The sequence below is a fragment of the Hydra viridissima genome, unplaced genomic scaffold (genome assembly GCF_058129835.1).
Source record: "Hydra viridissima isolate aposymbiotic clone 2 unplaced genomic scaffold, HvirCarnegie_v1 scaffold_16, whole genome shotgun sequence".
Taxonomy (NCBI): Eukaryota; Metazoa; Cnidaria; class Hydrozoa; order Anthoathecata; family Hydridae; genus Hydra; species Hydra viridissima.
The window spans coordinates 9,018,637-9,031,791 of NW_028324315.1; the positions used below are offsets into that span (position 1 = coordinate 9,018,637).

The 13,155-nt window shown below is 26.9% G+C and overlaps 2 protein-coding genes and 1 pseudogene across 9 annotated transcripts in view; 2 read left to right on the forward strand and 1 right to left on the reverse strand.

Moving 5' to 3' along the window:
• LOC149877959 (uncharacterized) overlaps positions 1-13,155 on the reverse strand; it is a 222,343-nt gene that overhangs the window by 140,477 nt on the left and 68,711 nt on the right. The window lies entirely within an intron of this gene.
• The window catches only part of LOC149877968 (uncharacterized), a 56,219-nt pseudogene that overhangs the window by 7,237 nt on the left and 35,827 nt on the right, over positions 1-13,155 (forward strand).
• Positions 26-8,901, forward strand: LOC149877972 (uncharacterized). Of its 7 annotated transcripts, none has more exons than XR_016447992.1 (10): positions 26-841; positions 928-1,179; positions 1,591-1,893; positions 5,029-5,092; positions 7,083-7,328; positions 7,410-7,577; positions 7,705-7,740; positions 7,918-8,041; positions 8,139-8,394; positions 8,607-8,901. XR_016447992.1 is itself a non-coding variant. In XM_090074156.1 (4 exons), exons 2-3 carry the CDS (start codon positions 1,140-1,142, stop codon positions 1,860-1,862), a joined length of 312 nt encoding a protein of 103 aa, XP_089930282.1. In that variant the 5' UTR covers positions 26-841; positions 928-1,139; the 3' UTR covers positions 1,863-1,893; positions 5,029-5,496. The 7 variants fall into 7 exon arrangements, 1 of the variants encoding a protein (XP_089930282.1); XR_016447988.1 differs by having other exon boundaries at positions 8,139-8,348; XR_016447991.1 differs by having other exon boundaries at positions 7,424-7,577; positions 8,139-8,348.

The following is a 13,155-nucleotide window of genomic DNA, read 5'->3' on the forward strand; positions in this document are numbered from 1 at the left end:
AAAAGTTTTTGAATGTCCAGTTCGTATACGCGGGAAGTTTCAAACAATTTACAACCGCATTTCAGCTTACACTTTTTTCATATTTATTTTGCTAAAAAGTTGAACGATATCTCACGAAGCGATCTTGTCCTATTATGTTAAGACTTTAGAATTTACAAATAAACAGATTTAATGATATCTGCATAATTAAAATGATATGTTTTTTAAATATATGATGTAGATATTTTTGAAACGTCGAAAAAGTGTTGTGTTGTAAGTCATCTAGATCTTCGAAATGTTAGATTAAGTTTGTCAACGGAGCTGATTTGATCCTCACAGAAATATGTATCAGCATGCGTGTTAGTTTTGTTTCCTACATGCATGAAGTTGTAAAATAGGTTCCAAAAGTACAATATCGAAGACATATTTTCTCTTTATAAACCACAAGGGCGTCCGGTCTACTCAAGTGTGATAATTAAATTTCCTCTGATGAACATCAAAACAAGCATATACTTTGCTGTCCCAAGAGTTCCCACTTTCTTCATTGCCTTATTTAGAATCACATTGAAAAGGTGGTATTGATCTGATATCAGAATTATTACTTTTATTAGTAAATGATAGTTTTAGTGCTAACTGTGTTGTTTTAATTGATGAAATGTATTTATAAACGGTTGTCCAGATCATGGAGGAGTTTTAATTGGTGCTAATAAGCATATAATAGCTGTCATTAAGTTAGCTGTCAAAACATAGGGTATTTTTCTTGTGCCTTTAAAATAAATCAGCAGATGAAATAGGCTTCTGTATTCTGATTGCAATACAGTGCAAATCAACAGATAGAGTTCCCTTCACCTCAACTCACAAGGTTTGTGCTTTTTTTTAAATGGTTTTAGATTCAGGTTCGTTATTTCTTTATGAATGATTTAATTTCAGGTATGATTCTTTTTTCAGAAAATGATGAAACAGTTGAGTTCATCTTAGTCAAGAGTGCATCTGCTTATTAGAAGTGGTTGGCTTGTTACACTTGTTTGCATGAATTCGACAGTGTTGTAGAGCAGATTAACCGTGATTGCAGCAATAATCATCAAAAATGGCTGCATTTCTCAATAAGCTTTATTAACTTGATCCTTTACATTATAAAAAGTTGACTGTTAATTCTTTCAATGTTGCAAGCAGATGTTTTGTGCATACTAGATTTGGTTGGTAAGAATCTGTTATTTAAGTTAATTTTTAGTAATTATTATTTCATAAAGGTGAAGTTTTTGCAAAATGCTTTGTTTTAAGTTTTCGTAGACAATTTTTGTAACTGGAGTGAATAAATTGTCAGCAGCCAATGTGATAACCTGGTTTTCATAATATTTACAAATGTCTTAAGAAAAATAAGGAATGTGTCTTTAACACATTTATGATTGGCAGTAGGTAAAAGCTTTCCCCACACAACAATATCAACTAAATAATTGCTACTAATTTTGATTCATTTCATGTTTTAGGTTAATATTTTTTATCTAATGGCAAAAAATATTTTACAAATGAGAAACTTTAATTTGGAGTTTTATGGTTAACTTTGAAATTTTTTGATCCAATGTTTCAATATTTTTTCTAAAATACTTTTAGAAAACTCTGAAATAGAAATGGAGTTTATGCTTGAGAGTGCATCTTCTGGCTGGAAGAAAGTTGCTAATTATGGCTATTTACACAAGGTTGACTTTTTTATAGAGAACATTGACCGAGAGAATAAGAGCAGTCAAATGAAAATGATGTCATCACTTGAAAAGCTTTATGATATTAATCCATTGCAGCTTAAGGAGTTGGTAAAAAGTACTCTAATTGCAATGAAAAGACTTGGTGTTTTATCAGCATTTGAAGAAGAGGTCATGGAAAAATGAAGAAATGACAAAAGAACCTTTTCTTTAAATGGTATCTTTTTAAATGCTTTATTTTCACCTGTTGCTTAATTCTTAACCTTTTTTTTTTTTTTTTTTTTTTTCTTTTCTTTTAAACGATTCTCTTTGATTTTCTTTCAAAAGATTTTATTTGAAAAATACGAAAAAGCATTTTTGTAGTTATTTTGTTTCTTGTACAAGGCAATAATCAATTGTGACAAAGTAAACTGACCTCAGGTGAATTTCACTTTCCATAGATAAAACAAAAAAGAAACTTCTTTCTAAAATTGAATTTAACTGTTCGAAATTAAATTTAACTTTTGGAATTTAAATTGAATCAGCTAAACTGAATTTCTAAATTACTAAACTAAATTATTTACCTTAAATTTAATTGCTATTACTTTATGGTTTGTCAAAAGTTTATACTTTTTTTTTTCTTGAGTGAGGAGTTGCAGTTTTAAATCTGTGTTAGTAAAACATTTCAATTGTAAAAAATGTAAACATTATCCTATAATACTCAGTTTGAATTCAAAATGAGGTAGTCAGAGAACTTGAATAATTCTACTGCAAGTTGAGTTTTACAATAAATCTGCAAAATGTTGAATTCAACAATAAATCTTTTGCAAATTGAATATTTAAATCAATAAAAACTAAAAAAGCGGAGAATTAGGTAGAAACTGAGAAAATTTTTCTTTAAAACACAGTTTTTTTTTCATGAAAACACAATTTTCACAAATTTTTCATGAAAACACTAAGTTGCTTTTAGTTCTGTGATATAAAAAAGATTTTTTTTTTTTTTGATTGACTTTTTCTCAAAGAAATATTTTCTACTAGCATTGATGAGCATGATTTTTCTTTTAAGTAAAATTTCTCTTTTTTGCACTCAGTACTCTTTGCAGAGTAGTTAACATGCTGATTGTTTTAATCTTCAGTCTTTGAATAAAGATGCTTATGAGTATAAATCCTCACTGATTTTGTATCAATTAAATCAAATAAAGTTAAAATCTTGTTTATGAAAAATCAAAATGCAATCAAAGCGAAGCCCTGTTATTTTGATTACCTGTTAGTACCTGTTAATGATACATTTTGCAGCAAAAGCAAATGACATAATTGCAACAATTGACAGAAAATTGATTTGAAACTGTTGATTAAATGAAATTGAAATTGAATTGAAAATGAAATTGAAACTGTTGATTAAATGGAATTTTTGAGCCAAATATATGATTAAGTGTAATATAAACTCAATTTTACCCAGCATTATTGAGCATTTAAAGCACGTAAAAAGTCAGAAAGAAAGTGCAAGTAGCTCATTTGATAATCATTATCAGAATGCTTATTTTTCATGCGTCCATTTGAACCTTATATTCAATAATTTATGTAAAAAAAATTTGATTTTTATAACAATTAACTTGATGGTTGATTTTTATTTAATTCAATTTTTTTTTTACATAATTTATTGAAAGTTATCAATTCCACTTTTAAACCTTTTTAAACTTTGAATTTTTTATTATCTTATTACTTTGTTTTGAATAGAAAAAGTTTACCAAATTGATTTGTCAAATTTTGTTTTGAGTAAAAAAAATGAATGGATTTGTAAAAGAACTTCACTATAGTTACTGCTCATGTTTTCCTAAAGGCTTTTAAATTGTCTGCGATTTAGTTCTCATGCTGGGTTATAGTTAACTATGCTGATAGCAGTTTTCAATAATTTGGCTTTTTCAGCAATAGATACATGTGCTGCTAAGTTTTTTTGATGAATGATGCAGTGAGATGAAAAGAGGTTTTTTAAAAAACTCTTATCTTTTCACTGCATTATTTTTGTATTTCTCATCATTTTTTATTTCTTTTTTAATAGAGAAACAAAGTCCTTTTCAGATCCAATCATTTTTTTTTATGTCAATGTCATTTACTTCCAGAAATATAGTGCTGGCCTCTAGTTTCAATTTTTTATGGCAGAAGTTTTAACAAATCTTCTTAAATAGAATTCTCTTCAATTCAGTATCTAACAAAAACTGAACATTGAGATATCAATGAAATATCAGTGCTAGACTCGAATGGTAAATTAAAATATTAAAATTCTTTCATATCTTCTATGAAATGTCAGATGTATGCTTTGCAATATCTTCAATAAATCTAACACAGGCAGAAACAGAGCTGGATGGTTTTTATTTTTTAAGAAGTTTAGCTTTTCACATCATAGGTAAGAGCCATTACGAAAAGTGTTATTAAATGATTTGTGTTTGGTCATATAATTACAAAATAACACTTTCATGACAAATCAAATATGTTACCAAACCATGTTTATTTGCAACAACAAAATGTTTTCTTGCCAAATGACTCAAAGCAGTTTTTTTACATCAGAAGAAAATCCCACCATTTTTATCATTCTTACACTCTTTCATTTTTGTAATTATTACATTACAAATATCATATTCAAAATTTTACCAGCAACTGACAGTTATTAGTTAAGTGGTATCTCATATTTGTCGGTTATTGGTAAAATGCAAACTGAGAACTGCAAACACATAAAATGGGAACATTTTTGCAAAACAAAACATTACATTTTAAGGACCATTACATTTTACCATCAACAGCCTGATTTACTAAAAAGTACTTTCCTGTTGATAAATGTCTCCCGGTCCACACAAAAAAGCTTGGCAGGCTACATGTGGCCAGCTGGTAACAGGTTCAGTACTGCTGGTTTAAGTAGGTAATAGTTAAAGTTTTTTTTTTTTTAATATAAAATAGCTTGATTTTGCTATAACTTTGATAAAACTGTGAACGGTGTAAAAAAATAAATTAGTAATATTATTGGTGGCTCCAAAACAGGAAGCTTAGATTTATTTACCTTATATTCAAGATAATTGTGTCACCATCTGCTGTTTTTTAGTATGAAGCTTTCTATATCCAGTTGAAAGTGATCATTGTTGACTCAATTGTGTCCTTTAACTCAATTCTATAGGAGGCAGCATTAAAATCATTTTTTAAACATAGTTGTTGCACTGATATGTAACTATAAGTTTAGAAATTTATACTTTTTTGTAAATTACGTAATAAATAAATTTTCTACATAAGACTTGTAGTTTTTTAGTTTTCTAATAATAATCTAGTTTTCACCATAACTTTTTTTGCACAAATTTATTTAAAAGCATTGCTACATTTTTTTAAGGTATCAAAGTTTTGTTATTAAAACAAATGTTGCACAAGTTTGGGATGGCTGTACTTGTGAGTAGGTTTGAACTTTTATCATAATATTCATTTTTTTTATATACCTTGGTTTTTATATTTAGTTAACACTACAAAAGGAAACACTAAACTTAATGACAATTTGCTACTAGGTCATCAGCATTACACTTCTTATAACATAATTCTGAATGGTAAAATTACTTTATTAGAAGCTAGGACAATTATATGTTTGTAGATCATAAGCATGACACTTCTTAAGCAATAATTGAAGACTTTACAGGAGGACCCACAGTGTCTACTTTTTCTGCTTTTGAGAAAAATAAAGTTTTTTGTTTAAAGAGTTAACCAGTTTTATGTGTTAAACATTTTTAAACAACGCGATACCTGATCAATGCGATATCTTGTTTGCATATTGTCAGAAGTAATAGGTAAGCAACAGTATATGATAAAATGGATGGAAGTACAAAGGTTTGTAACATTGGATACCTTTGATTTTTCCAGTGTAGTCTTCAATTATGATCTAAGAATTGTGATGCGGATGACCTTGTACCATAACGTCATTAAGTTAATTATGTATGGTAAAGTTATTATATTATCTAAATAATGTTACTTTATATTATCTGACTCTTTAAGAGTTAGATAATATAAAGATATAAATAGAAGATATAAAAATATAAAAATGTTAAATACTTCAACAGTTAGATAATATAAAGTGACATTATTTAGATAATATAATGACGTTCTTTCATGACTACTGATCTCTTTTAGTCTATTCCTTTGTGAATACTTTTTTTTAGCAAAAGATCATTCTTTCAGTTTCCATATTTAATGATGATAGCTGGATCTAAAACTAAATAAAGGTTTATGCCTTAGGTATATACTTAGGTATATAAACCTTAGGTATATACTTATATAAAATCATTGGAGCTTCTTTTTGAAGATCTGTACTCCATTAAAATTTTATGTAGTATATTTAGCCATAAGTAAAAAATATTTTAAGCGATTAGTTTTATTCACTAAAACTTGTTTATATTTTTCTTTTTACTTATTTTCATACATATAATGTTACTTTATTATTGAAATGTTAAAATTATATTGTCAAAGTTTCATGACTTTATTTTATCACTACCCGGCTTAAAATGACTTAAGGGTCCCTTTGTGGTTCAGGGTATTTTAAGGGCGAGTTTTCTGAAACAATTTTTTTATTAAAACTTAAAAATAGTAGCTTCCATTTCTTTTCAGCATAAAGTTAGTATACTTTTGAGTATTTTTTAAAGTAAGGGTGTGTTTAGGGCAGACCCTCATAAGGGGTGGGTTAGGGCTAAATTCGGGCTGGGCCAAAATCGGCTCCAATTTTCTTGAGTTTTAAAACTCGGAAAAAAACGATATTACAGAACAATTTTGCACACTTCAGAAAGAAACTGCAAAGCGTATATTGACGTTGTTTCTTTAAAATATTGTAAATATAGTTGTTTTTTTTATGATAGCAATTGAGATATATTTACGGATTTTAATAAGTATAAATTGTATGCAAAACTTATGTAGAGGAGAGTTTTTTAGTATAAGAGAAAATGTAGAATTGAAACATTGTGTTTGCTGCGAGAAAGCTACATGGTTAGAAAATAGATTTGCTACTTAGATTTTTGTCCATTCATATAGCTTCTAAGTATTGATAGATATTAATCATGGTGATTATTTTTTATTCAAATTTTTTTTTAACAAATTATTTGATATAATAAAGTTATAATTCTATAATAGCAACAAAATATTTGTTGTATAAATTAAAAATTGTTTCAAGAACTGAAAGTAGAAAATGTCGTTATCAACTTAATATTTTTGTTTCAAGATGAAAAGGTAATACAACAATAGAGATGGCTAATAATTTTGATAATTTAAAAATATCAAGGTAATGTTGTAAAGTAATTGCTTTTATCTCATCCTATTTACAAACTGTCAGACAAGCATCTGACTAACTTTTTTTATCTAAATTTGTGTTACTTCTTTTTAAAAATTTTTGGTCAAATATATTTATTTTAGGAGAATCTTCCAATTATATGACGCAGGGTGAGTCTGTTACAGAAGAGGAGAATATTAAAATTGTTGAAGATAACATTGATAGAAGGGTGCCTATTTTTTTTGATGGTGCGGCTGGATTATGACTAATTGGAGCACAAAAGCAACGAAAGTAAATTAGGATTTCCTTTGTTTAATCTAAGTTATTAATTTTTGAGACTAATACTCATCAAACACATGCTGCAAAAAAGATTGCTGTCAGTTTTTTTAGTAAGTATAATAAGTCAAACTAATTGAACAAATTCATACATCGCTGTACCTTACAGTGCTTAAAGGTCTATTTAAAAAAAGATTGCTTTTTTCAGGTGAAGTTTCATTAAGAGGAAGTCATGAAAATAAAGTCATGAAAGTAAAGAAGAATCCAAGTTTCATTTTTTATCTCTTCATGTAAAGCTGTTATATGTCTGTTTGAGTTTGAGTGAAAACAAAATTCAAATGTCTCAATCTCCATTCCCAAATGTAAGTTATTAACATTATCAAATTTCTTTAATGTGATTTTATTCATACATAAATGTATGTTATCAGTTGCTAAGTTTCATTGTTAAAGTAAATATCATTTAATAATATGATTTTTATTTAATTTTAGTCTGATTGCATAAGAACATCTCTTAATTTATCTGGTGTAAGTAAATGTTACTTTTCTGCTGTTTTTTTAAATTTTATATATATTAAATACACATTTATATTAGCGAAGGATTAGTTTTATAATGGTACAAAACTGCTTTAGAGTTTTCAAAGGGTATTTATAAATTGTTAAAGTTATATAAACTATTAGAAATAATATTTGTTGTGACTTTAGTTAAGTCTCCATGATTCCTCTGATTCAAGTTTACTGCGTATACATGATAGTAGCTTGGTGTTTGCAACTGGCTTAAAGTTGAACCATCTAGTGCACAAGGCTTGAATGTTTTGTACAACTAGGGGTAAGTAATTATTCTATAAAATGTTTTGACATATGAAATGAATGGCAGTAGTATTATATACCAATATTTAAGTTGTTAACTGATCTTTTGTAATTAGCATTGATGAAGAATGAAGGAGGGTTGACTGTCTACGAACAATTTCCTGGGTGCTTAACAAACTGCTGGCGCATGACTTACAGCAAAAGATCATTAGGCCTGGAACACCTAGGAAGCTGAAGTTTTTTGATAGCCTGGAAAATCAGCATAAGAAAATTGGTGTAATCTACATCTACTGTGAACGGTTGTACAAATATGAATCTGTTTGACTGTGAGTCAAGTTTGACTCGTGGTATTTGATTTAACAATAAAATAATGTAAATCTGTTAATATCTTTTTATATGCAGATTTAATTTATATTGTCAATGCGACTATATCAAACAATACAATCTCTAATACATGTGAATCTCTAATACATGTGAATCCATATATTTAGGTATAACTATAGTAATTGGTTATGTAATTATAGGTTTAAATAACTATTTACATATTTGTTCTCTTTTTTTTATATTTCTTTAAATATTTATAGTTTCAACTGTTCACATTTTCCCTGGCACCACGTCTAAAAAGATAGAATTGAAAGTAGCACGACTTTTTAATAACGCCAGAGATCACTCTGGTGGTCGTCTGGAGCGCTGCAAGAAAAAGACACTTGAAGCTTCGATTGAGGAAAAGAGTAAAGACGACGACTATGAAGGAAATGATGACAACAGTGAAAACGAAGATCCTCAACAAAAAAAGCAAAGGACTTAGAAATAGCTTTTATAAATAAAGATATCATGTAATGATGATTTATAAAAATATTATTACATAAACTGTGTTAAGCTATTGAATATTACTAGTTTAAAAAAACAACCACGCTTTACTACCCATACAGGATGAGTTGTAAAGCGTTGTTTTTTTTTTGGCCGCTTTAGGCCTAGCCCTTAAGGGACCCTGAAACTTGGCGCGGACATTTTCATAAGGGTCCCTTAAGGGTTGCCCTTAAGGGACCCTGAAGTATTTTTATTGTTATTGAAGAATTGGAAGAAATCACATTCATTGATGAATGTGATTTCTTCCAATTAAAACAAAACAAATTAAAATAAAACAAAACTTTTTTATAAAATTTAACAAGAGACAAATTTTGTCATAAAACTTCACAATTGCTCGTTTTATGTAAATTTAGACAAAAAGCAAGGGATAAAATCCCCTTAAGGGTGATTAGAACGCACTATTGGGTGGTGGTCGTGTCGTATGAACGGGTATTAATGGGTCACACTGAACATTTTTTAAATATTTATGTTAAAATCCCACTGAATGAAAACACTGAGATACAAACCTGGATATCAATGTGGATCATTTAGATGTATGTAAAACAGAGCAAGAAAGTTCTAAAGATGTTACTAAAATAGAAATGGTTCATGAAAATTTTTTAAATGGGATTTTAATAATTTTTTTATTTTTAATCTGAAAAACAAAGTTTTATATAACAATAAAACACTGAAAAGATTTAAAATTTTATTTAAAAAAATATATAAATTTTGTTGTAAGACATTTTTGCTGGAGGTTGATAGAAGACTCCCACATTGTGGAAGAGTACAGATGAAGTACACTGGTGCTCACTTCTTGGATTCCTAAAAATACTTCAGGGTCCCTTAAGGGTTTGCCCTTAAGAGACCCTGAAGTATTTTTAAGAGGGGTATGTATCCATGCGGTAGAATATCGTAAAGTCGTTTTGTGTGTGTGTGTGTTTTTTATTGACATTAAACAAATCTAGTTAACTTACATTTAGTTTGAAAAACTTCACTTTATTCTTATATTTTAACTTTAGTTAGTTTTTTACTTTCTAAAATAAAGTTTGAACATTTTTGAAAAATTTCGCTGTTTTCTCGCCAGCTTATTTCTTATTTTTCAAACATTTAAAAATTCGTTAAACCACTTGATTTTATATTAAATGGTTGACGTCACCAATTAAAATTATTTGAAGGTCGTATTTTGTCACATTTTTCAAATGCGACAAGAAATCTACGTTAAAAATTCCCTAAAAAATGGAACTTTTCCCATAAATTTACTTTCGTCGAAGTTGACCAACTTTACTAGAAAACTAGAGCTGTTTAATGTCTATAAAAAGCACATAAAATTATTATTTTTATTAACTATATTACTTTTATTACTATAATTACCCCGGCTAGACCCCGGTGACACAAAAGTTAGGTTATAAAAAGAGCTACAATATCTAGAGAAAAATGGCTAAGTATTATCGAAAGTCAAATAAATGGATAAAATATCAACACTTAAGTGATGCCAGATAAATGTTTTTATAAGAATCTAAGAAAAAAATAGCAAAAAAATTTTTTTTTACATTTTAAAAAAAAAAAAAAATCGAAAAAGTACCCGTGCATCTCACTTGACCGCGGTCCTACAACCATTATCTATCTTTCATCCTTAAGATGTTTTGTCATTTGATACGTAGTTTTTGAGATATTTTTTTGTCCCTATGCTCAACTTGCCCCGCCCTACCCTAGATCACAATATTTCAACGGCTTTGGAAGTTGACCATTCAAATTTTAAAGTTCCCATCCACCTCCCTTTTCTAGCCCTTTTAATAACTTTAAATGTTCGTCACTCTTAAACGAGAAAATCTTTTTTGAAGAAGTTTGAACTCTGTCGATATTTTGATCTAGTAAAATGTAAAACAACAAAAAACTGTTTTTAGAAGCCATGTCCTAAGAGGAGGGGAGGGGATCTTGTTGAAATTTAAGTTTCTAATTTAACATTACAGTTTTTATTTCTAATTTATATTTCTAACATGAATTTGTAAGTTAAACTTTCAGTTTATTATCTTTTTTTTTTAATTTAATAAATATCTGATTTAAATATCTATTATAATTGTTTAGCGAATTTTTATTCCAAACTTATTGTTAAAAATGTTAAATTTGATGTTCTAATTTAAATTTATAATTTAAAATCATAATTCGATCTTTTGATGTAAATTTCTAAGTAAAAATCATTATTTACATTCCTAATATTAAATTTAAAAATATATTTTAAATTTAAAAAATACCTTATTAAAAAATACATTACTAAAGTTTCTAGTTTAAGTTTGTAGTTTGAATTTCTAACTTATTTTCAAATTAAAGATAATTATTAAAATATCTAACTTGAGATTCTAATTTTAATCTTTAAATTTAACTTTCTGACTTTCAAATCTGACGATATTATATCTAATTTAGTTTTCTAATGTGTACATAAGTTTTTAATTCTCTAAGTTAAATATAATAAAATAAAATAAAATAATAAAATAAAAATATAATAAAATACGTTTAACTTATCATTTAATCCTCTAATATAAATTTCTTAATCAAGTTCAAGCTTAAGTTTCTAGTTTGATATTCTAGTTTAAATTTCTTCTTTGATTTCTGGTTTACTAAAATTGATTTTTTAAATTAAATTTCTAAATTAAATTTCAAAATTAAATTTCTAAACTTTGTTTCTAAGTGAAATTTCTAAGTGAAAATTCTAAAATAAGTTTTTTAATTAGGTTTCTAAAATAAGTTTTGAAATTAAATTTCGAAATTATATTTCGAAGTTAAACTTATTAATAAATAAATTTTCTAATTAAAATTTCTAACTAAATTTTCTTCTTAAAATTTTGCTTGAAATTTCAAGTCGAAATTTCTAATTTACATTTCTTCTTTAAATATCTGCTATAACTTATTTCTTCTGACTTCTTCTATCAAGCGCTTCTTTAAATTTCACTTTTATCTTTTTTTTCACGAAAACATCAATCTTAGATTTTTACCTTATTTAAACTTATTATTATATTACAAAAGTTATTTAAACTTCTAATTATTTTTACTTTTTTAGATTTCTAAATAAAACTTCTTCTTTGATTTTCCAGTTTATATTTCTAAATTATATTTCTAAATTAAATTTCTAAATAAAATTTCAAAGTTAAATTTCTAAATTAAATTTCTGAAGCAAATTTCTAAATTAAATTTCTAAATTAAATTTCTAAATTAAATTTCTAAATTAAATTTCTAAATTAAATTTCTAAATTAAATTTCTAATTTAAATCTCTAAATCAAATTTCTAATTGAAATTTCTAATTAAAATTTCTAATTTACATTTCTAATTTACATTTCTAGTTTACATTTCTTCTTTAAGTATCTGCCACAACTTATTTCTATTGACTTTTTCTATCATGTGCTTCTTTAAATTTCACATTTAAACTAATATTTATACTTCCATTTTAAGTTTCTAATTTAAATTTCTTAGAGTTCTGATTTAAATTATCTTTTAATAAATTCTTATTTAAACTGCTAATTTATACTTAAAATAATTAATGCTAATTTATACTAATTTCTGTCAAGCTAATTTTCCTGAGCAGCATTTCTTATGAACGTTTCTTTCCGCTCATATTTTATGCACTTCTTTTTTATTTTCTTTTAATTTCTTTTTTTAAATTTTTTCCTTTAAGTTTGAATTGAAGATAAGCGCTTTTGTATTTGTGGAGTAATTTTTGAGAATGTCTTCATATAATATATAATATATAACTTCTTTCATTCAAATGAAATTCTCTCTATTAAGAGAATTTCATTTGAATGAAAGATTTACTTTGAATCGGGCCCCTAAAATTATGCCCCGGGCCCCATAATTTTAGGGGCCCGATTCAAAGTAAATAATTTTTTATTAACTCTGAAAAATAAATCTTTTATTAACTTAAAAGAGCCAAAGTTAAATTTACTAAATTGTCTGAAAACAAAAGCACAAAAATAAAATCAACAAAAACGATGCATTAAATATTTTTTCCGATCTTTGAAAACGAAGGAGCGCAACTACTTCTCAAAAAAAAAAATTACTAGATTGGTAGCAGCGCCTTATAGCAATAATTGAATGTAACATTTGTACAAATTGCTACAAAAACAATTCCCTTCGGAAAATTATTAATGACTTGAATAATTATATTGTTATTGAAAATGCATTAACGATTGCAATTCTACAATTCTTTTGTACTTCCGCACAAAAGAGTTTTTGTGTGAATGCATTTAATAGCTGAAGCGCTAAATTCGTGAAAGAGAAAAAAAGAACAGTTT